Source organism: Gracilinanus agilis, chromosome 3 (genome assembly GCF_016433145.1).
Source record: "Gracilinanus agilis isolate LMUSP501 chromosome 3, AgileGrace, whole genome shotgun sequence".
Classification (NCBI taxonomy): Eukaryota; Metazoa; Chordata; class Mammalia; order Didelphimorphia; family Didelphidae; genus Gracilinanus; species Gracilinanus agilis.
Genome location: NC_058132.1, coordinates 343,258,812 through 343,285,578, shown reverse-complemented (window position 1 = coordinate 343,285,578; position 26,767 = coordinate 343,258,812). Strand labels below are relative to the sequence as shown.

The 26,767-nt window shown below is 34.4% G+C and overlaps 1 protein-coding gene across 1 annotated transcript in view; it reads left to right on the top strand.

Moving 5' to 3' along the window:
* IQCB1 (IQ motif containing B1) overlaps positions 1-26,767 on the top strand; it is a 40,438-nt gene that overhangs the window by 3,292 nt on the left and 10,379 nt on the right. Inside the window, exons 4-9 of the mRNA XM_044666744.1 lie at positions 3,834-3,963; positions 6,239-6,332; positions 11,023-11,122; positions 13,038-13,210; positions 15,541-15,644; positions 19,008-19,117. Coding sequence (XP_044522679.1) covers positions 3,834-3,963; positions 6,239-6,332; positions 11,023-11,122; positions 13,038-13,210; positions 15,541-15,644; positions 19,008-19,117 — 711 coding nt within the window. The remainder of the gene's footprint in view (positions 1-3,833; positions 3,964-6,238; positions 6,333-11,022; positions 11,123-13,037; positions 13,211-15,540; positions 15,645-19,007; positions 19,118-26,767) is intronic.

Genomic DNA, 26,767 nt, shown 5'->3' with positions numbered 1-26,767 from the left:
GTATATATACACACACACACACACCTCCCCCCCTTACCTTCCATCTTAGAATCAATGCTGTGTATTGGTTTCCAAGGCAAAAGAGTGCTAAGGGCTAGGCAATGCAGGTTAAGTGACTTGCCCCTGGGTCACACAACTAGGAAGTGTCTGAGGCAGATTTGAACCTAGGATCTCCTGTCTCTAGGCTTGACTTTCAATTCACTGAGCCACCCAACTGCCTCACCCCACCCCACCTCTTAAATTTTTATAAGAAAAATTTCATTAGCTAGACCAGTGGTTCCCAAACTTTTTTGACCTACCACCCCCTTTCCAGAAAAAATATTACTTAGCTCCCTGGAAATTAACTTTTTTAAAATTTTAATAGCAATTAATAGAAAAGATAAATGCACCTGTGGTCATCATTGCCCCCCTGGATTGCTGCAGCACCCACCAGGAGGTAGTAGCACCCACTTTGGGAATCACTGAGCTAGAATGTTGGAGAATGAGAGTTACTTATACTGTGATTTCCCTCGTGTCTTCCTGAGACTCAAAAATAAATGAAAGTATAGTGATTTGGACATGTAAATGAGTATTATTTATAAAAACCTTCTGAAGTCAGAGATCTAGCTTTCTTCCTATCCCAACAAAAATAGAATGAATAGTTAAGTGAGTAAAATCCTATGGTAACTCCAGCATTCTGTTATCTTTAATATCTTCTATTCTCTTTACATAATGGGGAGTATCAGAATGCCATTTTCTAGTACTTTCCGATTGGTAAGGTGCCACCTAGTAGAGGGCTAGGTTTTTTTGTTTTAATTTTTATGGTTTGGAAAGCTGTAGAAGTGAGCCCATTTGCTGAAAGAGGCTCTAAGTGGAAAAGCCTACCAAAGCCCAAAGGGTTTATGGTTCTAACTTTATTTAAGCAAGCTGGCTCATGAAAGAAGAATTACATATCATAAGTGCATATAGATCTTCATTATCTAAGTGTGACTCTTAAGTAATGAGACTGATTTTCTCCTCTCCCATTTTTTTAATAGCAAACTTCAGAATTCATATATTCACTATATATCCATGACCATTGTCTATTAAAGTAGTCATTTTGGAAGGCAATACATCTATATCAATGGTGCCATTGCTAGCAACATTTTTAGAAAAGCTCTTTAAGAGTTTCCTTTTGTAGGTGGTAGTCTTTTCTCAAGTTTTTTGTTTTTTTTTTTAAGAATCTGCTATATATATAGTGCTAGGTGAAATAAATAATAAAGGAACAATAAACTTTGGTTCAGGACCAAAAGGAACATTTCTGGCATTATCTAGCTTGAATACTCACCATATTTTCTAATCTTGTCCTCAAATGGCTTTTTGCAATTTGCAGAAATAAAATCCACTTTCAGAAGTCAAAGATTAGCTGCCATAAAGGTTATTTAGAAGAATGAAAATGATGATGAAAACAATTCCAAAAATGTTCAAGCCCATCATTCGAATGAACATTTAGCCTGAGAGGACAAAGCTCATTTGAATATTTTTTTATATTTGTTTAAAATAAAAGCAGACCTATAGGCATACTTTGTATGGGAAACAAATTTATTTGCATGGAAGAGAAAAGCATGACAAGTAGGAAACGGGGAGATACCTTTATTTTTTCAGTGAGGATGAGGCAAGGGTTAAATATGAAAAAGTAATTGATTTTTCTAAAATGATGAAAAATTATATTTTACCAAAAACCTGTAGCCAGCCACATCATAACAACCAGATGAAGTGCCCGGGGACTTATCCCAATAAATGAGTCTGAACCAACAATGCAAAATGCAAAGAGACTTTATTTATTGTCTTAGCTTAAGCTAAGGGACTCACACCAACCAAGTTGATGTGGGACCATGACCTGTGCTGAGCTGCGTTTTTAGGCAGCAGGGGGTGGGATAGTAGGGGGATGTCTTCAAGGTAGGTGCTCCTTCAAGGGAGAGGTCTGGAAGGTAAGCATTCCAGCAGGGGAGAGGTCTGGAAGGAAGGAATTCGTTCAGTTAAGGGAGAGAGGTCTGGAAACCAAAGGTCTGTAAGTTAGGAATTCCTACAGACAAACCTGTTTCATTATAATGTTATACAGGGGTCTGGATTTTTAATTATGACTCTCTAGGTTCCTCACAGAAAACATACACACCAGAAACGCATTGGCTTATTTTCTACTTGGATTTCTTTAAAGTGGAAAATATCATTCCAGAATTAGTTTGGTCTGTGGGACTTTTTTTCCTACACCTCAATTTTACACTTTTCTGGTATCATAAGATGCAGCTTTTTTATGGGGGAATCCCCAGCACTTTTTGATGTTCTTGGTTTGACATACTTTTCTTCTTGCATATGATAAAGCATATTTCTAGAACTCTTAAGACCATCTTTGTTCCAAAAAAAACAACACTAGAAGAATTGTATCCTACCACTTCTCCTTTCTCTAAACCCTTTAAAATTCGCCATTTCCAAATTTTGGGTACATGTCATATTATGCCTGGCTTTTCTCTCCTCTATCATAAAGGGAATATTTGTGTCTTTACATACCTAAGTTAATATATTTTATTACTGGCATTTTCATTGTATTTTTGTCTATGAATTTTTGCCCTCCAAAGTTCTAAGTGTCTTAGCTATTCTTCTTCCATGAGCTATACTCTCCTTCCTTTTCAGTTTAAAGCCATTGTAAGACATCCAGAAAATATATTCTTACTAGGTTTTGTTAGATGTATACCATTTCTAATCTGGAGTCTATTATTTTTATATTTTAAGCCATGATCCAGAAATTCAAACCCCATTCTTAGGTACTACCTTCACCTAAGCAGATTTCTTTGTTTTATTTGTCAAAGACTTCATAATCTTTGGCAATAATACCTCTTAGGTTCCTTGAGGTAAGAGCTCTTTTGTTTTTGTCTTCGTATTCTGAGTGTCCAAAAAAAAAAAAAAAAAAAAAAAAGACACAGACCCACCTCAGGATAGTGGATTCTCCTTTATTGGAGGCCTTTTAGCATCTATCTCATTATCTCCAGCAGATTGCCCTCCCTATAATTTCCACTGTCTCTTAAAGTCTCTCCCTATTTACTGGTTAATTCTCTTCTGCCTACAAATATTCTTGTATCTCCCTATCCTCAAAACATCATCCATCCATCCATTCCTACTAGCTTTCAACCTTGTATCTCTTCTCCCTTTTCTGGTTAAACTGTTAGAAGGCATTTACAACATGTGCTTCAACTTTTTTTTACTCACTTTTTTTTAAAACCCTTACCTTCTGTCTTAGAACCAATACTGTGTGTTTAATACACACAGTATTGGTTCTAAGGTAGAAGAGTGGTAAGGATTAGGCAGTGGGGGTTAAGTGACTTGCTCAGGGTCACACAGCTAGGAAATGTCTGATTTGAACCCAAGACCTCCCATCTCTGGGCCTGGCTCTCAATCCACTGAGTCACCCATCTGCCCTTTCACTCACTTCTTAATTCTGTAGTTTGGGTTTCAACTTCATTCGATCAAAACTGCTCTTTCTAAAATTACCTATCTCTTAATTTCCAAATCTAATGGCCTTTTTTCATTCTCAAACTTCTTGACCTCACTGCAGTCTTTGACACTGTCAGTCACATGATTGCTAAGTTTGGATTTAATTACTGGTTTGATCCATAGTCTGTTCATTTTTCCCAAGTAAGTTTACTTTTTCTGAAAGTTACCAGTTTGATTTTGAAGAAAAAAGCCTTTTGTTTTTTTGTGGGAGGAAAAAGATGCTAAGGAATTGTGGCTAAAAATGTTGAACATTTAGTTTTAGTGTTCAACAAACATTTGTAATAAATACAAACCAAATCACACATAAAACCATGTTCTTGTTTTAGCCAATGCTGTGTGGGCTTGGAGCCAACTGAAGAGACAGAAGAGTTTTATAATAATTTGCTTCCTTCAGCTGCAGATAATTTCCTAATTTTAGGGAGGCGATTGCAAAAGTGTTACATCAGTGCAGTTAAGGTATGTGCATATACTCAAACCTCGAAAAGGCATTTCTACTATCTAAGAAAAATAATATTTTTTTCAGTAGGTAATTTAATGGAAAATGAAGTTAAAAATTAAGCTGGCAACTTGTGACTTTTGGGGCGGGGGGGGGGGATTGCAACCAAAAGAAGAAAATGGAAGAAGAACTAGTCTTGAAAGTGGTAAAATTCTCCCTAGCCCTTACATGGATACAGAAGAGGAGGGAAGATTTTGCTTTCTAAGTACAATACTTTTAACAGCTCCCTCTAAGGGTAGAGAATAAAAATGTGGTTTTTCTCTCATTACTGATTTGCAAGAAGAAAACAGGAAGTCATTGATGATACGGTCTTAACATTTTCAAAACATAAATAATTTAGTATTTCATTTTCAAATAAAGATAATTACATTATCTACATTTGTATAGTGCTCTATTCCTTTCAAACTACTTTAATATGAGTTAGATGTAAAACTTAATCATAAAAGATTCTTAGTGGGCATATGAAGCCAGCCAGAGGATCAGTGGGACCCCTTTGTTCATAGTGCAAAAGGAATGAAGCAGCAACGCCAGAGAGACTGAGCAAGTGAATTCTTTGTCTTTGACTACCAAGAAAGCTTAAGAGTTTTCCAATCCCTCTTTTTCTTTGGCAATCAGATAGCGAGAAAATGTACAGGAATCATCTTTGTGTATCTCAACTGGGATGTAATGGTCCAGGAGTTTTTAAGGAACTTAAAGATGAGATTGAGGAACTGTTGGGACAAATTACCTAAACTGTCATTATAAATGACCACTTTACAGGCATGCCTTGTTTTATTGCACTTTGCTTTATTGCTTCTTGCAGATAATTGCATTTTTTATGTTTGTGGCAACCCTGCACTGAGCAAGTTTCATTTCCAATAGCATGTGCTCACATCAAATCTCTGTCACATTTTGGTAATTCTCGCAATATTTCAAACTTTTTCATTTTTTATATATTATGAGGCTTTGTAATCAGTGATCTTTTATGTTAGTATTATAGTTGTTTTGGGATACCAAGAATCACACCCATATAGGACAGAAAATGTAATCAATAAATGGGTGTGTTCTAACTGGTCTGCTGACCAGCTGTTCCTTGACCTCTCTTCCTCTCCTTGGACCTTCCTATTCTCTGAAACACAATTATTGAAATTAAGCTTATTAATAACTGTATAATGACCTCTAAGTATTCAAATGAAAAGAAGAGTCAATTAATGAAGCAAACTTTATTGGTGCCTTATTCTAAGAAATTGCCCCAGTAATTTGCCTTCAGCAACCAACTTTTTGATCAGTTATCACCCATCAACATTGAAGCAAGAACCTCAACCCCACCCCAGAAAGATTACGACTCATTGAGGTCTCAAATGATAGTATTTTTAGCAATATTTTAAAAATAAGGTATATGTATGTTTTTTTAGACATAATATTGCACATTTAAGAGACTACTAGTAGTAGTACTATATAGTGTAAACATAACTTTCATATACACTGGGAAGCCAGGATTTATTGTACTAGAAATGCTAGCTATAGTAATTAGAGAAAAAAAAGAAATTGAAGGAATTAAAGTTGGCAATAAGGAAACTAAACTATCACTCTTTGCAGATGATATGATGGCATACTTGGAGAATCCTAGAAAATCAACTAAAAAGCTAGCGGAAATAATAGCTCTAGTAAAGTTGCAGAATACAAAAATAAACCCATATAAATTATCAGCATTTCTATGTATTTCTGACAAAAATAAGCAACGAGTTAGAAATTCCATTTAAAATCACTCTAGAAAATATTAATTATTAGAGAATCTTATCTGCCAAGCAAACACAGGAATTATATGAACACAATTACAAAACATTTTCACACAAATAAAACTAGATCTAATCAGTTGGAAAAGCATTAATTGCTGATGGGTAGGCCGACATAATATAATAAAAATGGCAATCCTAACCAAATGAATTTATTCAGTGCCATACCTATTGAACTATCAAAAAATTATTTTATAGAACTAGAAAGAATAATACTAAAATTTATCTGAGAGAACAAAACGTGAAGGATGGTGGCCTAGCAATGACAGATCTTAAACTGTACTATTAAGCAGTATTCATCAAAATAATGTGGTACTTGCTAAGAGATAGTATAGAAGGGTGGATCAATGGAATAGACTAGAGGTAAATGACCTGAGCAATCTATGTGTCCCAGGAAATGGATATCTTAACAACAGAAAAGGCAGAGATATATAAAAGTTGCTGTTTTCTTTGCAAAAAGGATGAAGAAAAAGATGAATTCTTGTGGCATTTCCAAAGTGTGATAGACTCTCTGTGCTGGTTACTAGGAGGGCATATTCAGCTCACTAAATATGGTAAGAGAAGATTAAGTGGGGTAAGCACAGAACAAAATAACAATTAAATGATCATCATAGATTTTAATGCCATTAGTGAGTCCACATAATTGTTTTTTAAAGCATATAAGTAAATATAAATAAAAAATAAAACACACAAATGTACATATACATATATTTTTTCATACTAACAAATGCTTAGTGAAACTGCCTTGAAGTAATACCACAAAGAGAAATATATCTGTATGATGACTATAGCATTAACATTTTATTTGTAGAGTGAACATATTATACTAGTTGGAGATGATACCAAAATGAAATTTTCTTCTGTCTACATTTTAGTCAGTCATTAAGCATTTATTAAAAATGCTTACTAAGTGCCAAGCAATGTGCTAAGTACTGGGATATAAAGAAAGGGAAAAATGCCCTCAGATCTTCTGAGCCCAGATTCTAAAGCAACTCTGTTCCCTTCCCAGATTAAGATCTGATCTTTTCTTTTGTTCTTCTAGAAGTTAACATTGTGACTCACTGAGTTATCTTGACATTAAGTCTCTGCTTTACAAACTATAGATTGAAACCTGAACCTTTGTTGTAAAAGAGGAAATTTTGAGGAAACTAGACAAATAAGGGTGTAACTGTATGACTAAGCAAGTCACTTAACCCTATTTGCCTAGTTCTTACCACTCTTCTGCCTTGAAACTAATACTTAGTTACTAATACTTAGGCAGTAAGGTTTTTTGTTGTTGTTAAGGTTTAAAAAAAAAAAAAGAAAAAAATACAGGATGAGCAAAGGGCCTCTCTCTTAAAATAAAACACTTACCTTCCATCTGAGAATCAATATTGTGTATTGGTTCCAAGGCAGAAGAGCTGTAAGGGATAAGCAGTGGGAGTTAAGTGACTGACTTGCCCAGGTCAAACAGCTATGAAGTGTCTGAGGGCAAATTTGAACCGAGGACCTCCCATTTCTAGGGCATTTCTCAAACCACTGGGCCACCTAGTTGCCCACAGGTCTCTCTTAACTGGTAACTTAAAGTTAAGTAGTAACTGCCTTCTGAATTTGGCCTACAAAACTATCAGCATCTTTCTTGCCAGGTAGTAGTAGTCACTGCTTGAATTCAAGTTGATCCCCATTATCTGGGGACTGTTTGATGAAGTATAGGACTCATTTTTACATATCCACATGTGGTCTAGCTATAAAAGATTTACCCAAATGAGGCATATTTTTGAAGCCTGTATCCTTTTTGATCCAGCCATACCAGAAAGTTCTTCCTGTCAGCTGCCATTTCATAGAATCTTTACTGGAGTTTCCCATGCTGTTGGAAACATGATCTCCCCATTGAATAAAACCATTTTTTTTGTTGCCATGTTGTGATTCTTACTGACCATTGCTCCCATGATTTGAATCCAGGGGTCTCCATATGCTATTGGCTCCTCTTATAGATCCTTCCCTAATAGGAGTGTCTTTGATCTCAAGGTTGCCTAAGGTGAAATAGACTGTGACAGAGAAAGAGGGTGTTTATTCCCAGTATCTAGCACAGTGCCTAGTGCATGGTAGGCACTTAATACTTATTGATTTATTAGAAGATGGAATATGATCAAAGGAGATGAGCTCAGCTTTCATTTTTTTATTGCTTATATAGCTTAATAAAAACGATATTAGCCAAATCAGACTACCAATTTAGTGACAGTGCTTAAATTACTAAAAAGATACTTTATAATCAGACAAAATAACAGTCATTTGGAGAGGAGTTAAAAGGAAAGAATATTAAGGAATATAATTTTTGCTATTACAGGAAGAGGTTTGGTACTGGTTTTGAATAAAAAAAATAGAAAAGTAGATCAGTAGAACACACTAAATAAAGTTGACGTAGAAACAAATGTGTCCTAAAGCCTAGTATTGCATATACCTAAGAAAACAAACAGAAAGAGACAGTGTATTTGACAAAAATAAACTTTTTTTTCCCAGTAGGGAAAGCTAGAAAGCAGGTTGGAAAAATAGAGCTTTAAATTAGCATCTTGCATATTATATCACAATAAAGTACTATTTATACTATATTTAACCATAAAATGGGATGCCATAAAAAACTTAGAGAAAAGAAAATAACTTTCATAATTATATAGTAAAAAGATGTGTAACCACACCAGTGTAGAAGGCAAAATAGACAATCTCAATTATATAGAAATGTAATACTTTTATACAAATAAAATGCAACCAGATTTGGAAGAAAATATAAATATTGGAGGTAGGAAATCTACATTCAATTCTGAAAGTCTGATATTTAGACTATAGAGAATTGACCTAGTCTATAAAATATGAACTATTTCCCATTAGACTAGTGATGAGAAGATATAAACAATGTAATAAAGAAGAAATCTTAATTATCAATAGTACTTGCAAAAAGGTTCAGAATGACTAATAATCAGAAAAATGCTCATTAAAATGACCCCTAGATTCATCTACTAGCCATGAAGCTAGCAAAGATTCTTGGAGGGGCTATGGGCACACAGGTGTGTCAGTCAATTGCTTGGTGAAGCTGTGAATTGATTTAATCAGTCTGGAAAACAATTTGGAATTAATCAAGAAAAATAACTAAATTTGAGAGACTTAGAGATTCTACTATTAGGACTATATGAAAGTTACTAAAATCAAGAAAAGTCCCACTCTCATAACTAGAAAATATGTCCATAGAATCATTATTTAAGGTAACAGAAAGGGGAGGGGGAACAGCTGGGTAGCTCAGTGGATTGATAGCCAGGCATAGAGACCAGAGGTCCTAGGTTCAGATCTGACCTCAGACACTTCCTAGCTGTGTGACCCTGGGCAAGTCACTTGATCCCCATCGCCTACCCTTACCACGCCAAGACGGAAGGTAAGGGTTTAAAAAAAAAATGATAACAGAACGTCGGACTATCTCTGCTCAGTAATTGGGAAAAGGATGAACAGATTTTTGATATAAGTGCAATGGAATTACACTATAAACAATAGCAGATACAAAGAAATCAGGTAAACATTAGAAGGCTCTTATGAAGTGACATAGAGTGTGACATAGTGTAACTGTATATGTAGAGCCAAAGAAACTATACACTATATCTGTAGCAATATCAACACAACATTGAGGCAACAAAACCACTCAGTTACAACAGTCAATATTGTTAGTACCATAATGCCAAACTATCAAAGTATTTCCCTCCTTTTTGCTAACAAACTTTTGGAATAAACTTTGTAAAAAAAATTTAGGGCATTTGTTGAGTAATCACTTTTGTTTCAAAACAAAAATTTTAATTAAAAAAACTTAACATGTACTGAAATAATATCAACAATTGCACCAGCAACAACATAGTAAATTCTCAGATACAATAAAATCAATAAAATAAACACTCAGGGAATTGAATAAAAATTAAATGCACAAAAAAGAATGTTAAAAATTATTTTTGTGTACTGGGAGAAAATACTTTAAAGAGAAAGAAAAAATTAAATGCACAAAATACAAGGAATTTTGGAATAAAATAAGATATCAGTTTGGAAATGGCATGGGAAATAGAAAAACATTAATAGAGGCTATTAAACATCATAATAAAGGATAGAATTGATGAAGACAATTCAATTTGGGAAAAGCTCAGAAGATAATTCAGCTGGAAAAAGACTGGATAACAATTTCATTAAAAGTGATAGACTTGAAAGACTAATCAAAATGGAATCATTGAGGTTTCTAGAAAGTAAACAGAACCTAAAGCTAGGCATGGTAGTCCATGCATTATAGCCTCTGCTGCTGTTTAGGCTGATACTGGTAGATCACCCAAATTCTGACTGCAACAGGGCTGAAGCCCATTAGATAGCCACACTAAGTTAGAACCAATATATTTATATGGACATTTTTCTTCTTTTGAGAGTGAGACTTCTCTGGATATTAATATCTTCCTTGGGACATAGTCCTGGTAATAGAATCTCTGGTTCTAAGACAGAAAGAATTCATACCCCAAGAAGGGGAAAACAGAAATTCAGTTCACATTATATTGACAGATTTAAAAACTAAAACAGAAAAGCCTTGAAAGCTGCAAGAAGGCAAAAAAAAAGGGGGATCACTTACCAACAGATCAAAAGCCAGTCATTGAATCTCATAATATTTTTATAATAAGAAATTATAGCCAGAAATAATCTATATACAAAATTTTTAAAATACATAAGCCTCAGTCTCAAAATCATTTTCCTGGAAAATCTAAGAATTCATTAAAAAAATTATGAAATGGGTAATTAAACACATGAACATTCTCACATGCAAAGAAGATATGAAAAAGAATTGTAAATGAAACTCTGAATCAATTACATATGACTTTTAAAAAGTATGTGTTGCATTTAACATGGAAGTACCAACATTTCCCTGCTTATCTATCTCCTTTGCACTACCTTAAACAATTTTAAAATAAAAGAATAATTTAAAGATTAAGAACATATTAAATCATGGAATCAGAAAAGCCTCAATGAAATTCATTGGTCTGTAGTAGTTATAAAATTTTAATTATTTTATACAATCACTAAAACTGATATGATTCATATTTATGATTATTGAAACTTATTGACTTTAGAAACCTTACTGTAGAGTATAAAGAGCAGGAAATGCTGAATTTTGAAACTATTTTAATACTGAAGCTTTATCTTTGTCTTCCTAATATTCACTTCTTTGATCTTTGCTTTTTCCTTCTATTCCTACAGTACTACAAAGTGATCATTTTTTACATTTGTTGCAAACTGATGATATTAAAACAGGATCTGCAATCATGACTGTATTACAGAACATGCTACAAGTCAAAAGGTAACTTGGTTTTACATAATTTTTTCCCTGAAGTAAAATGTATTCAATTTATATCAATTTTTAGGAAACAAACTAGTCTACATTCTAGGTACCTGTTACTTGAGAAATAACAGTATTTTTCTTTTTTATTGATTGATTGATTGATTGATTGATTAGGCAATGGGGGTCAAGTGACTTGCCCAGGGTCACACAGCTAGGAAGTGTCTGAGGCCAGATTTGAGCCTAGAACCTCCCATTTCTAGGGCTGGCTCTCAATCCACTGAGCTACCCAGCTGCCCCCTAGAGAAAAAACAAAAGACAGAATCATAAGGTGCTGAAAACTTAATACACAGTAGAACTTTTTTTAGAGCCTAGAAGTACTATTAGTATTTCGCAAAACATCAAAACTGAAGATGCCCCTTTTCTTTTCCCAGTATATGGAAGGTCAGCAGTGCTCTGTAAAATGCTTCATTATACAGTCCATGTAGTAAATCTTAATTGATCCCATAAAGTGCTCCATACAACAATATTAGTTACTGTGGAGAAATACAGGAAAAAATATGACTTGATCCATTTGGTAGGTTGGTTGCAATTTAGTTGAAGACACTAAGCAAACAAAAGTCAAGGAATTAATAATAGGAAAGCAGCATTTGAAAACATGTTGTGGAGTAGAAGCCACTTAAGACCTTAGAGGTCATAATAATAGGCATCAGTGCTAATGGAGCATCAAATAAAAGATGTCATCAAATTGTGGTGGAATTAGTCAGTGAAAATGGTGGGGTGGGGCAATAAATTTTCAAGCTGGATCTTGAAGGAAGTTATGAGCCTGAATTGGTGAAGAGCTTTAGAAACTATAAGACTTGTTGGAGGACAATGAGAAGATTGGCTTAGTTAGAAGACCATCCCATAGCACTGGATTACAAAAGATTAGGGATGGAGTAGGTGGGGAAAAGTGATGGTGGTGGTTTTAAAAAAATCATACTGTTGCCATGTCATTCAAATTTGTTAAATCTTACAGTCATCTGTACTTTTGGCAAATAATTGTGTCTATTTGGGGACCCATCCCAGTCCCCTCCATTTTCTTCTATCTCTCCTCCAATCCCCTGGTCACCCAGACCCTGTAGGCCAGCTTTTTAGGAACAGTTAAGAGATTTTCAAGAGATACCTGCTTTAATACCTCCAGTGAAATGGAGAATGACCAAGGCTTAACCATTGGCCTAAGACCCCCTTGGCCATGTTTCTTTGCCCTTCAAACCCTTAAGCACTGTCATCCAACCTACCAGTGTACCCTAAGGACTCAGTTCTTTCCATCTACCTTATCACTGCACCCTTAGAACTTTAATCCATCTTGCAGTTTAACTTAAATGTTGTCCTCTTAATTAGGGTTTGTGTTCTTGACATTTGGAACTGTCTCAATTTTTCTATTTTTATCTTTAATGGATTTAGCACAATGATAAATGCTCAATAAGTGTTCATTCATTTTCAGTATGCTCTGTGATATTTTCTTCTATTCAAGGCAAGATAGTACATAGTAGTCAGATGAACTGTATAGATAGTAACATACTAACAGTATAATTTGAGCTGAGATGTCACAAGGTAATAAATAATAAAACACCAAATATTTTAGCAGCATTTAAATTTTTTTCTTGTCTCCACCTAAATTATAGTCTCCTTGAAAGGGTAGAACTTAATTCATATATGTTTTTAATCTTTAGCAGTAATTAGAATAGTACTTTGCGCATAGCTGTCAAAAAATACTTGCTGATATGAATTGATGTATTTTTAGAGCCAAGCAGCATATTTCAGGATTAGTAATCATGTGAATCAAAACACTGTTTTGTGGTCAGTTGTCAGAGAAGTAGAACTTTTTTGAAATTAATTTTAACACATTTGCTCCAGCCACTAATATTATTTGGGTTTCTTTTTGTTTTATTAGCGGAGACTTGCTTACAATAAAAGAAAAAGTCCTTCATTCTATTTTAGATGAACTTATTTTTAAGCTTTCATCTTCAACTAGTCTTGTTATTGGAAGTGTTGCCATAAAACTATTGCTGTTGATGGCCAGTTCTCATCCAGAAATAATTATGCTGCTGAGTAGCCGGTATACAGGTAATGTATACAATATATTTTTTGTCTTGAGATTGACAAAAGAAAAGCATTTTACTCGGCTATAATGAAGAAAAAAAGAATTGAGGTGTACTGTAAAATACCATTTTTGCTATTGCTAGTGTCATTAAGGATTTTCTCTATAATGGAGCCTAATTTGTCCAATGATGACTTACTTGTAGTAACAAATTCATATTATTTTCTAAAAAGGTCAGCCTGAAAAGGGCTGGCCTTGGAGTCAAGAAGATCTATCTGGGTTTAAATTGTGCTTCTGACACATGCTGGTTCTATGATCTTGGGCTAGTCACTGAATCATGTAGTGTTCCAGGCAAATCTTTAAGACTTTAAGATACAGAATAGTTGCAGGACTGCTTTGATAGAGGAAATTTTTATGCTAGGAATTCTATAGACAAATCAGATCATAAGTTGATGTGGGGAGTGGAATTTTAATGATTTCTGATTTTGCTCTATTGACAGTACAGCTAGACAAAGAAGAATAATTGAAATATGTTTGAGCATTTCTTTAAAATTTTTTTAAATATATTTTTATTATTTAATCAAATAGCAATTACCCTTCAACTTTCTTTGCCAATCTGGCCCTTCCTGGAAAGCCACCCCTAGTTAGAAAGAATATAAGGGGGAAAAAAGTTCAGCAAAAAGTAACCAATACACTAACCAAAACTGACAGTATTTACTATTAAGCTATAGGTTTTTTTCACATTATTCATTTTTGTAATAGAGTAAACTTTTAAATTCAAAACCCCAAATCATTTACCCATATAAACAAGTAATAAATCATATGTTTACTTCTGCATTTCTTCTCCAACCATTCTTTCTCTAGATGTGGATAGCATTGTTTCTCATAAATCCCTCAGGATTGTCCTGGATCATTGCATTGCTTTTGGTAGCAAAGACTATTACATTTGATCGTACTACAATGTTTCAGTTACTTCATTCAATGTTCTCTTGGTTCTGCTCATTTCACTCCGCATCAGTTCATGGAAGTCTTTCCAGTTCTTATGAAATTAAGCAGTTCATAATTCCTTATAAAAGCTCTAGATTTTGAAAGAATTGGAATACAGTATTTGTGTTAAAATACAAATATACTTAACACTGAAACAATAGTGAACATAATTTATCTTTGATAATCCAGAAGGCCCCTTAAGAAACCTGACACCAGAGTCATAATTGTAAACATCATTGAGGAATATCTAAGTTCAAATCCAGCCTCAGACACTAGCAGTATGACCCTGGGCAAGTCACTTAACCCCATTTTCCTCAATTTCCTCTGAAAATTGAGCTCGAGAAGGAAAAGGCACTTCAATGTCTTTGCTAAGAAAATCCTTAAATAAAGGGGGTCATGAAGAGATGGACACAAATGAAAATAACCAAAGAACTACAGGTATGAGGTTTGTATAGGTAAGAAACAATAGTTAAAACTTTTGTTTGTTAATAATGCTAGGGGAAAATGCTTGTTTACTGTATCATTAAAAATTCTGAAACTGGGGGCAGCTGAGTAGCTCAGTGGATTGGGAGCCAGGCCTAGAGACAGGAGGTCCTAGGTTCAAATCTGGCTTCAGACACGTCCCAGCTGTGTGACCCTGGGCAAGTCACTTGACCCCCATTGCCTACCCTTACCACTCTTCTGCCTTGGAGCCAATACACAATACTGACTTCAAGACAGAAGGTAAGGGTTTAAAAAAAAAAAAGAAAAGAAAAAAAATTCTGAAACTATAAAATGTGAATGCTCCATGAAACTTATGACAGAATTTGATCATAATAAAATTTTTTTTGCTAATATCTGAGCAACAGTGCTTATACATCTTACTCAGAATTTTTGGAATAATGATCAGTATTGAAAACTTGTTCAATTAAGAGATTATGAGGCCTAGAAAAGATTGGCTAGCTCAAAGAAAATGAAACCATCAGTAAAAAACCTGAGTTTGCCAACTGTGCATGCTACACTAGAAAGCCATATTATCTTTCTCACCTATGGGAAACACTTATTTTTAACATGTCTTTAGAATATGTGCTGAATACCTCTTGCTTTATCTCTACTTTACCTCTTGGAGATCAAGTTAGGGTACCTGGGTACTTTTTTCAGTTGAGAAAACACAAGACTGTATGGTAAGCCTCAAATCTATAATTTTGAGTTGCATCAGAATAAGGGTATGAAGAATCTCAAGACACTTCAATTTTGACACTGAGAATGGAAAAAAACAGTGGCTTTTAAAAAAAATTTAAAACTCAACTCTGATATAAATGCTTTTCTGAAAATTAGCTGAAGAAAATATATTTATAATCTCTGAATATCTTTGAAAATTCATTTCTAGGACTTAAAAGCATGCTAAATAAGCAGTGGTCTGGGAAAGAAATTGACCAAGAAGTTAAACAGCTGTTCAGTCTCTTACATTCTGAAGTCTGCCATGAAGATCAGGTATTGAATAATTAACACAATACTTTTGATGTTTTTTAATTGACTTGACTTTTTTTTATTTTCTCTATTTCCCTTCTAGTACTTTTAATAAATTGCTTCTTTTTGAGAAGTGTTATCTGATTGATGAGGTCTTTGCCCCTCAGATTAATATTACCAGCCCACAAATATACATAATCCAATTTATCATTAACCCAAACTGTTAATATTTTGATTTCAGATTACTGTAAACCATTCAACTCTTAATTTATGGTTCATAGATACTACTATATTGGCTGTCAGAATATGTACTAAAACTACCATCTTAACATAATGCCTTTTTCCCATTCATCCTTTTTACCTTTCAATTCAATGGGCATTTCTCAAATATACATTTTTGTTCCTACCTGCATTTATTATAACTTGCACTTGCTCTTTTAAAAATATTTTTAGGGGGGCAGCCAGGTAGCTCAGTGGATTGAGAGCCAGGCCTAGAGATCAGTATTGCTAACTCTTCTCTCTTCAACCCACACACCAATTTAAAAAGTGAAGAGAAAGAAAAATTTCTTGTAGCAAATAAGGACAGTCAAGCAAAAGGGATCCACACAGTGATCTTGTGATGTATGGTGATCTTGGCTAAATTCCTTGGTATTTCAATTGCTTCTTTTCTGAAGACTTGCAATATTTTTTCATTTATGAGAAGGCTTGGATGTTGGCAGTCACATTAAGACTTCTCTTTTTGTGGTTTCTATCACTAGACAATTGGTAGATTCTTTCTATTTTTTTCTTCATCCTCTGGTTCCAAGGGATCTGAACAGTTTATTGTCATGATTTCTTGAAATATAGCGTCCAGCCTTTTGAAAATATTCTTGGCTTTTGAGAAGCACGGTGATTCTTAAACTCTCTCCTTGTCCTGTTTTCTAGGACAGTCATCTTTTTTTATTTTAAAATTTTTATCTAATTAATTTAGAGCGTTTTTCCATGTTTATAAGATTCATGTTCCATCCCTCCCCTCCTGTCATCCCCTCCCATAGCCGATGCGCAATTCCACTGGGTTTTACATGTGTCATTGATCAAGACCTATTTCCATATTATTGATATATGCGCTAAAGTGCCCATTTTGAGTACATATCCCTAATTATATCCCTATCCTCCCATGTGATCAGGCAGTTGTTTTTCTTCTGTGTTTCTACTCCCACAGTTCTTCTTCTTAATGTGTATAGCTTTCTTTCTCATAGGTCCCTCATGGTTGTCCTGGATCATTGCATTGTTGTTAGTAGAGAAGTCCCTTACATTCAGTTTTACCACAGTGTATCTGTTTCTGTGTATAATGTTCTAGGATGGTCATTTTTGATATCAAATATTTTATATTTTCTTTCATTTTTTTCAATCTTTTGACTTTATATTAGTATTTCTTGCTTTCTTTTGGAGTCATTGACTTGTCTGGCTTATTGTTATTTTCTGGAAATCTATTTCTTAGATAAGGCTTACCAGTTTCTCTTATAAGGAATTTATTATTCTTTTGATTCTTAATAGCTCTAATTTTTAATTCCTCTTTCATTTCTTCAAGCTATTTATATAGACTGTGGAAAACCTACTTTTTCCTTTTAGGTCTCTGCTTGCAACCCTTATGAATTGCTTATTTCTTTTTTAGGAATCTTTAGGCCTACAATAATTTTTGGTACTGGTTGGAGTTTTTTTTCTTTCCTTTTTTTTTTTTTAAATCCTTACCGTCTGTCTTAGAATCAGTACCATGTGTTAGTTCCAAGTCAAAAGGTAAGAGCTAGGCAGTTAAGGTTAATAGGCCTTTCTTCTTTTAACATCATCAAAGCATTAAAAAAAAAATCTTGCCTATGCTCTCTGACTAGTTAGATTCCTAATGGGACAAATATATCATCTTCCTATATTATTGTAGACAGCTGGTAGCATAGTATATAAAGTGCTGGCCCTAGAATCAGGAAGACCTCAGTTCAAATTTGACCTCATACATTTACTAGCTGTGTGACCCATAGCAAGTCATTTAATCTTTGCCTAAGTTCCTTCAATTGTAGAATGGGAATAATAATAGTACCTTCCTTTGAAGGGTGTTTGTAAGAATCAAATGTTACAACATTTGTAAAAAACGCTTAGCATAGTACCTGGTACATAGTAGGCACTAGAAAAATAGCTCTCTTCTATTTTCCATTTTTTCCTCAAATGTACTCATTTATTTTGCAAAATCATTTTAAACTCTTTAAAAAAAAAAAACTATTGTTGTATTGCTCCCAGAAGTTCTAGTTGAACCACGCTGTGATTTTCTTTGAAGTTTTGCCTATAGATGTTTTGGAGTCATTCTCTTCCAGCATTGTATTTTAAGTGTCCCTGTCACCATGATAGCTCTTTATGGTATGATTTGTTGTTGTTGTTGTTGTTTACTCATTTTTCACTGACGCTTCCTGACATTGAACTTTTTATTAGGGCCAGAATTGGACTTAGAGCCACATTGCTGCTGCTTGCTTCTGTACTTGTAGTATACAGCAGAGGGTCTTTCTTGCCCTGGACTACCAAAATGTTCTCCTACATCTTCACTGGATTTGTGGCCCAGTCTTAAGGAGTGAATCACAGAGCTCTTGTGTCACCTGGCCCTGTTTATTCCTTGTACAAGGTCAGGTCCCCTGTGAGCCAGGTGTGGGTCCTCTTCTTGCCTTGGGGGACTGCTGAGGCTAGGCCCTTCTTTCAAGAATTCCTGGTGAGACTTCATCTCAAGTTTGGCAGATCTTTCTCTCTTTCTCCCTATGTTGATCTGGGCTGGAAATAGTACTCATTGTGATGATATTTCTTGGATTTCTTAATCAGAACTCAACTTAATATGCTGTCTAGATTTTTGTGGAGAGCTTAACTGTACTTTTCTCTGTCACCTTGACTGGTCTTCTGGGACTTGGTTGAGCCTTCTTCTGTCCTTTATTACTTTTTCCTCTAGTCAATTCAATATAAGATACTGCTGCAAAAATTTTCAAATGAATTAAAGTCACAAGGAGTCAAGTATTAGACAACATTGAAATAAGCAGAATAGTAATATCCACCAAAGAGGATAGTAATATAGGTAGGGTAAATCAAGAAAGACATTTTGGAGGTAAGTTTTGAAGTTGCCCTTTAGATTGCTGCTCATGCTGAATTATCCTTTAACTATTCTCTAACTACCTTTTGCAGGGCTTAAGGTAGTGTAGGTTTAAGAGAGAAGTCCTCCTTGCTGTAACTGCTCTGAGCATGAGCAGCAGTGCTCAGTATAAAGCAGATATATCCCTCCCAGCTTTCCTGTTTGAGATGAACACTGCTTGTTGACTCATTTTTTGAGAACCAAAATGAAAATAAAATCCTTTTAATTTCTTTTCTGGCATTAAATTTCAGAAATGTTATCAAGCAGCTTGCAAGATCCAGGCTTCATGGAAGGGTTTCCAGACTAGAAAGAGAATGAAGAAACTTCCATATGCAGTGACTACTTTGCAGAGAAATTTTAGGTAAAAGCATGTGAATAATAACAATAATAATAGTAACAATAATAGCATTTTTTATAGCACTTTAAGATTCGCAGAGTTCTTTACATGTCTTGGAAATGAGGAATGAAGGTCAATCAATGACTAGAGTCAGCCATATCAGAGAAATATATAGATGAAACCGAAGTTTTAGTGATTTTTGAATCCTTTCTTTTGTTTAGTTGTTCCTACTAACTTTTGAGGTAACCCCTTGAGCTCAGACAGATTTTCAGGTTGAGACATAATATGGCAGGGATGTGATGTATTTCCATGTATGAGACTCTAATGGGTCAGGCCCATATTTGCACAAAGAGCTAGAGAGTAGATGATTCTCTGGCTGGTTCAGTACCCAATACCTGTTATTACTTTTGTTTTCTAGTTAATTATAGTAAGAACAAGAACAAGACTTGTTAAAACTTAGATAGATTTCTTGTATCATTATCTTCTCTGACCCTTTTAGCCCTCATACATAAATACATATATACACATTTTTGAAGCACTAGAAAGAATAATTTAAAAATAGACTTTTTAGAACATTTCTGAAAAAAATAAGTTAAAAACACTTCTATAGTAGTGTTCAGACCTTAACTTTATTTGGCACAGAAACTGATAGGTGAAACTTCTCACCAGGAGCAGGCAACAAATTATACATCTGAAACTATTCTACTTTCAGTAACTCAAATCTACCAGCTGCATTTCTCAGTTATGATAAAATTAAAACAATAATGCTGGGGGCAGCTGGGTAGCTCAGTGGATTGAGAGTCAGGCCTAGAGACGAGAGGTCCTAGGTTCAAATCCAGCCTCAGACACTTCCCAGCTGTGTGACCCTGGGCAAGTCACTTGGCCCCCATTGCCTACCCTTACCAATCTTCCACCTATAAGTCAATACACAGAAGTTGAGGGTTAAAAAAAAAATTAAAAAAAAAAAAACAATAATGCTCCTGGAGTTATTATTAATATTCAAGTTTTGTCATAGGGTGAAATATTAAGCAAAAATCCCCCTTCTATAAAGGAATCAAATGATACAAAATCTTAAGGCAAACTTAAGAACATGAAATAGTTTTCCTCAATTCTCAAATACTTGGAAGAAAAGGAATTATTAAAATGGTGGCAAAAAAAGCAAAGGGGAAAAGTGTTAAAATATATCATAAAAGACTGGAATTTATCTCTTAGAAGATATTTAATTTATCCTACTCTATTTTCATTTCTTATTTTTCTCTCATGCATTATTTTTACCATGCAACTAATTTCTTTTCTGTTTATATATCCTTTTGATTATGTCTTTTACATAACAGGGTGTATGCATGTTAGCATTTGTGATATGCCACAATCCATTTACACTCAACATGTACCTCTCTGTTGTTCTGTGGGTGACCCACAATTTTGAATCCTCGGAGACTATGACATTCCATGAATTATAACAATCACCAGCAAAATATTGATACTCAAAAATGTGGGGCTTTGTTTCAGAGAGAAGCTTGGGGTCATTGTTAGTGCTTCACAATTTCTCAGATAAAATAGTCTTTCTTGCACAGCTTCCAGCAGCAGAGTTTAGAGTATCACTGATGCAGGCCTTAAATTTGTGGAGAGTAGAAAGTCAAATGTTGTTAAGACGATTAGATTAATTTCCAGCTTCTGATAGAATGTGACTTAGGAATGGTAGATGCATTTTAGTAGATCCATTTTTATATGTATTCTCCACAAAGTTCTTTGATGCCTTATCATATTTCTTTCTCTCTATTCCAGAAGCTACTGCCATAATTCAGGTCTTTATTACCTCTCACTTGGACTATTATAGTAGCCTTAATTTGCCTCTGCTTCTAACTTCTCTCCCATCCAATCCTTTCTTCAGAGAGCTACTGGATTAATATTCTTAAAGCTTGGTTCTGACCATGCTAGTTCTCTTTTCAAGAAACTTTCCTGGCTTTATATACACTTTGTTGCCTCTAAGATCAAAATACCTCTATTTGGCATTTAAAGACCTTCATGGTTTCTTTCCAAGCTGATTACACATTCTACATTCTAGCCAAACTGGCTCACTTGCTGTTCCTTCTTTATAACATTTCATCTTCCATTTCCATGACTCTCACAGAATTTCCCCACATATTTTCTCCCTTGCTTCTCCTCATGCCTCCCCTTTGTCTCTCTCAAGCTTTTTCCCTCTTGCCCCCTCTGTGCCTTGGAATTGCTATCTCTCCTCCTCAAGGCTCAACTTAAATACCACCTCTTCAGAAGTCCTTTCTTCATTCCCCTAGTTGTTAGTCTTCTCTTGTTAACATGCATGTACGTGTGTGTATGTATGTGTTCTGGGGATAAAAAGGTCAACTGGGAACTAAGGGAGTCTGTGTTCAAGTCCCACTTTCAACACATACTATCCTTGTGACCCTAGGCAAGTCACTTAACCTCTTAGTGCTCTAGGAATTTCTGATGATGTTACATTTCTGCACTGGTAGAGGGAGTTTCCCAATCAAGGATTTTCATTTAATCAAATCATAGGTTGAATCTTTTTCCTTATATGTATTTATTTGTCTCTATACATGTGTTGTTGGTTTTTTCTCTCCAAGCAGAGACCATTTCATTTTTCATAGAATTTCATATTTCATAGTATAATTGCTGTTACATAGTAGGTATTTAATAAATGCTTGTTGAATTATATATAGCATGATTTATAGTCCCTCATCGTTCTCATTGCACCACTTTGTATGCTCTTTAGTTTACAATGTTCTTCCTAAAGTGTGCCAGGAATTACACAAAACTCTAGATGTTGTCTGACCAGAGAAGAGGACAATGGGAACTACCACCTGGATACTGTCCCTTTCTGAAATATCCTCTAAAACACAAGCTTTTTTTGACTGCCATCTCACATCGCTGACTCATAATGAGCTTGCAGGTTATTAAAAAGAAACACATTCTTTCATAAGAACGGTCATCTAACAGTTTCCCCCATTCTGTTTTTGTAAAGGTGATTGTTGAACCCTATATTTATCCCTATGAAATTTTTCCTCAGATTTAGTTTGATCTTCTCAAGATCTTTTTGAATCCAAATCTGAAATTCAGTATTACTTATCCTTCTTAATTTCATGTTATTTTCAAATTTGACAAGCATTCCTCCTATACCTTCACTCAAATTCTTCATAGAAAAAAAACTTTTTTAAACCCCACCTTCTGTTTTAGAATCAATACTAAGTATTGGTTCCAAGGCAGAAAAGCAGTAAGTAGGGATTAAGTGACTTGTCTAGCTTATACAGCTGGGAAGTGTCTGAGGCAAGATTTGAACCGAGGACCTCCCATCTCCAGGCCCGACTCTATCCATTGAGCCACCTAAGTGCCCCTCTTGATAGAAATGTTAAATAGCTTAAAGGCGATTCCACTAAGATCTTTCCAAGTCAAAATTAATCTATTAGTGGCTATTCCTTAGTTATTCAACTGGCTCTGAACTGACCTAACTTATACCACATCTTTCTGTCTTATCTATAAGGTTAACATGAGAGATTTCATTATATCTTTTCTAAAATCCAGATATACTAAAGCCATCTGATTCTCCTGATCTATTATTAGTTTAGTAACCCTATCAGAAAAAGGAAATGAAGTGAGTTTGGCATAACCTATTTTTGATGGAAATATGCTAGATGTTAAAGACAAATGCTTTCTTTTCTGTTTCAGTAAATTGTGTTATTTCCTTTTTCATCATAATCATTTTTAACTATAATTCCTATCCCCCAAATTAAACTGCCTCTTATTACAGAAAACTGATATGTAAGAACAATTGATAAAGTGACCTTATCTGCCAATGTTTGTAACATTATGTCCTGATTCCCCTGCCTATGCCAAGAAAAGGGAATATTAGTTGTTTTCTAAAACTAAGAACTATTAGAATAACTTTGAATTTATTTTCCTTTTAGTACTTTTTCCATTATTGCAGTCATTGGATTTGTTGTTCTTTTTATTTCACCCTATATCAGTTAATATAAATCTTTTCTTGTTTATTGGAATTATTCATTTTCATTATTAGTGCACAGCAATACCCCATTATATTCACTTATCAAAATTGATTCAATAATTCCCAAGTTGATGGGCACCAACTTTTTCTTTTTCTTTGTTACCACCATTTTCTTTTATAAATGTTCACTCAACATCCTTTTACTAGTATATTCTAGAATTTAGCCAAGAATCAAAATAAGGCTTATAGTAGTCAGTCTTATAGGTGTTAGATAGCATGTCAGAGTTTTAATTTGCATTTCTCTAATGAGAGCATTTTTTCACATGACTATTGATAGCTTTTATCTCTTCAAAAATTCCTCGTTCACATCCTTTGATCATTTATCAACTGGGGAATGGTTCTTATACTTGTACATTTTAAATTATCTTGGTATATTGTATGAAATGTTGGTTTCTACCTAGTTTCTGCCAGATTGCTTTTCCAGTTTTTGTTGGATAATGAGTTTCTGCCCTAAAAGCTGGGATCTTGGGTTCATCAAACACTAGGATTCTGTACTAATTTTTTTTTATTGTGACCTTAATCTGTTTTAATGAGCAACCTCTCTGTTTTGCTCAGTATTGAATTGTTTTGATGATTACAGGTTTGTAGCAGTTTAATATCTATTACTATTAACCCCTGCCTCCTTTCCCTTTTTAAAAAATTGTTTCCCTTGATATTCTTGACCTTTATTCTTCCAGATGAATTTTGTTTTTATTTTTTCTCACTGTAATTCAAAGTAATTTATTGGTAGTTTGGTTATTATGGCATTGAATTAAGTAAATTGATTTAGGTTATATGGTCATTTTTATTATGTTGACTTGACCTCTTTATGAGTAATGACTATTTCTTCATTTATTTAGATTTGTTTCTATTTGAAGAGTGTTTTGTAATTGTGTTCACATAATTCTTGTGTATCTTGACAGGTAGATGTTATGTTTTATACTATTATTTTAAATGGAATTTCTCTTTCTATCTCTTCTGGTTGTATTTTTCTCATAATATGTAGAAATGTTATTGATTAATGTGGGCTTATTTTATATCCTCCAACTTTGCTAAAGTTATTTAATGTATCAATTAGTTGTTTTATTTTAATTTAACTCTTTGAGTTTTCTGAGTATACCATCATATCATCTGCAAAAAGTATTGGTTTTCTTTCCTTATTGCTTGTACTTATTCCTTCAATTTCTCTTACTTGTCTTATTGTCATAGCTAGCATTTCTAATAAAATACTGAATGATAATGGTAATAATGGCCCTTGCTTTATCCCAGTTTAATGGAAAAGCTTCTAGTTTATCCCCTTAACCATAATTCTTACTCTTGGTTTTAAATAGATAACTACTTATATTAAGGAAAGATCCCTTTCATTTATTTCTTGGTTATTAGTTATTTTTCACAGGAATGAGTGTTCCATTTTGCTAAAAGCTTTTTCTGCTTCAGTTGAAATAATCATATGATTTAGTTGTTTTTGTTAATATGATCAATTATACTTCTAATTGTCCTAATAATCAACCTGCCTTCCTGGTATATATCCAGCCTGGTCATAAGTAATGATCTTTGTAATTTATTGCTATAGTATCCTTGCTGGTAATTTATTTAAATTTTTTGCATTAATATTAATTAGGGAAATTGGCCTAAGATATTTTAGCAGTTTTCTTTTATTTCTTTAAATAACATGTCTAGGCTCTCCTTTTGTTTGTGGATTTCAAGTAATCCAATGATTCTTAAATTCTCATTCCTCAAACTATTTTCAAGTCATTTGTTTTTCCTTGAGACATTTCATAATTTCTTCTACTTTTTTAGACTTTTGACTTCAGTTATTTCTTCGATCAATTCCAGTTTTTAAAGAACTACATAACTGCAAAGAATTATTGTTGGGCTTGTGTCCAGCCTGTATGTTTCTCTGATGCTTTGCTTGTTCATGTTTTTAAGCTATTGTCTTCCTCTGTGTTTGAATCTTGAGCTTCCCTATCATAGTAATAGTTTTTTGGGGACGGGTTCTTTTTATTTATTCATTGTTACAGGCTACTTTTTTACTTTGGACTTTATATTAGTGTTAAGTTCTACTCACTATTGAAGGGATGTCTGTCCTAACCTGGGCTTTTGTTCTTTTATGTCTTTCTACATTGCTCAGTCTTGGGGCCTGTACGTTTTCAGTGCATCCAAAGTGGTATGATCCAAGGAGAGGTCTCTTCTTTATCTGAGCAGAAAACTGCTACTGAACTCAATTATTGTTGGCCTGCTAAGAAATTCTGTAGGTTACATGTGACTGACCTATTGACTTCCCTTTGGTCCTAGCCTTCTGCCCTTATTATTCCACTACAAGCTCGTGGCTGGACAAAATCTTGAAAATGAGTCACTGCTCTTAATAGGTTTAAAAATCCACAGGTAAATTTTTGGAACTTTCTTCTTGGTCAGTACAAGCTAGGGCTCCATTTGCTTATTATGTCTCCTTTCTGTCTTGAAACTGTGACCCCGAACTGGATAGTAAGTGACAAAGTTGCCAGTTTGCATCCATTCCTGGTCCTAGTGCTGGAGCAGAAGTCCCCTGGGTTCTCTTTCTGCCCCAATGATTCCTACCCTGATGAGCTGTGCCAGCTCTCTTCCTGTCCCTGGGCATTGGAATGCTCTCTGCCCCTGCTACTACTTCCAAGTTGTCCTCCTGGCCAGCTCTTACTCCATTGTTCACAGATATTTTTGTCTTCTTCAGCTCCTGTAGGCTGGAAATCTTATTCTCTCTGACATTTCATTGGTTTTCCTGATTGGAATTTGGTTTGGTGCATTTTCTAGGTTGTTTTTGAGGAAGTGTACTAGGCTAGCTAAGGCAAAAATGCTCCCTCTCACTGCTATCTTGACTATTCCACCTCTTAATTGACTCTTGACCTGAATTTTCGCCTAGCTTTTCAAAATCTTTTCCTTTCTTTCTTCTTCTTCAAATTATTTCATCCACTCTCTGTTGGAATGTCTTCTTCTCTAACAAACTATGACCTAGATGTTTTTTTCCTTTTGTTGCCTCTTCTAAAAGAATACCTTGTCCTTGATGCATATATAATTAGTAATCATCTTAGGTAGAAAAATATTGGTATTAACAGTAGTTCCTTCAGTTTACACATTTTGTGGGTTTTAGATATGATAATTGTGTTTTCTTTCTCCCCTTGGAGACCGTACAAATAATTGTCTGTGTTGGTATTTTTTTTCTAGGCTCCTGCAAGCTTGTCTGCTTCTTTCCTTTTTTACTATCCCAGCCCAGTTGTTAATGTGCAAGGAATATAGCAGTTAATGAAGTTTCAGCCTTTCCTACTTGATGTTATTTGAGAAGTTCCTAATAGTTTGCTTGGCACAAAACTCCTCACTTATCTACGTATACATATTATCAGCAGGAATTTGTACATTAATCCTTCCTTTGTGTTAAAGTATTTTTAAGTCTTTGTTCAAATGAGACTGAATAAGTGATACATCAAACTATTAGCATTTTTTATTTTTATTTAATTTATTAATTTATAACATTTCTCCATGGTTAAAGGATTTATGTTCTATTCCTCCCCTAGTCCACCCCCTCCCATAGCCCACACATAATTCCACTAGGTTTTACATATGTCATTGATCAAGACTTATTTCCATATTATTGATATTTGCATTAGGATGTTCACTTTGAATCA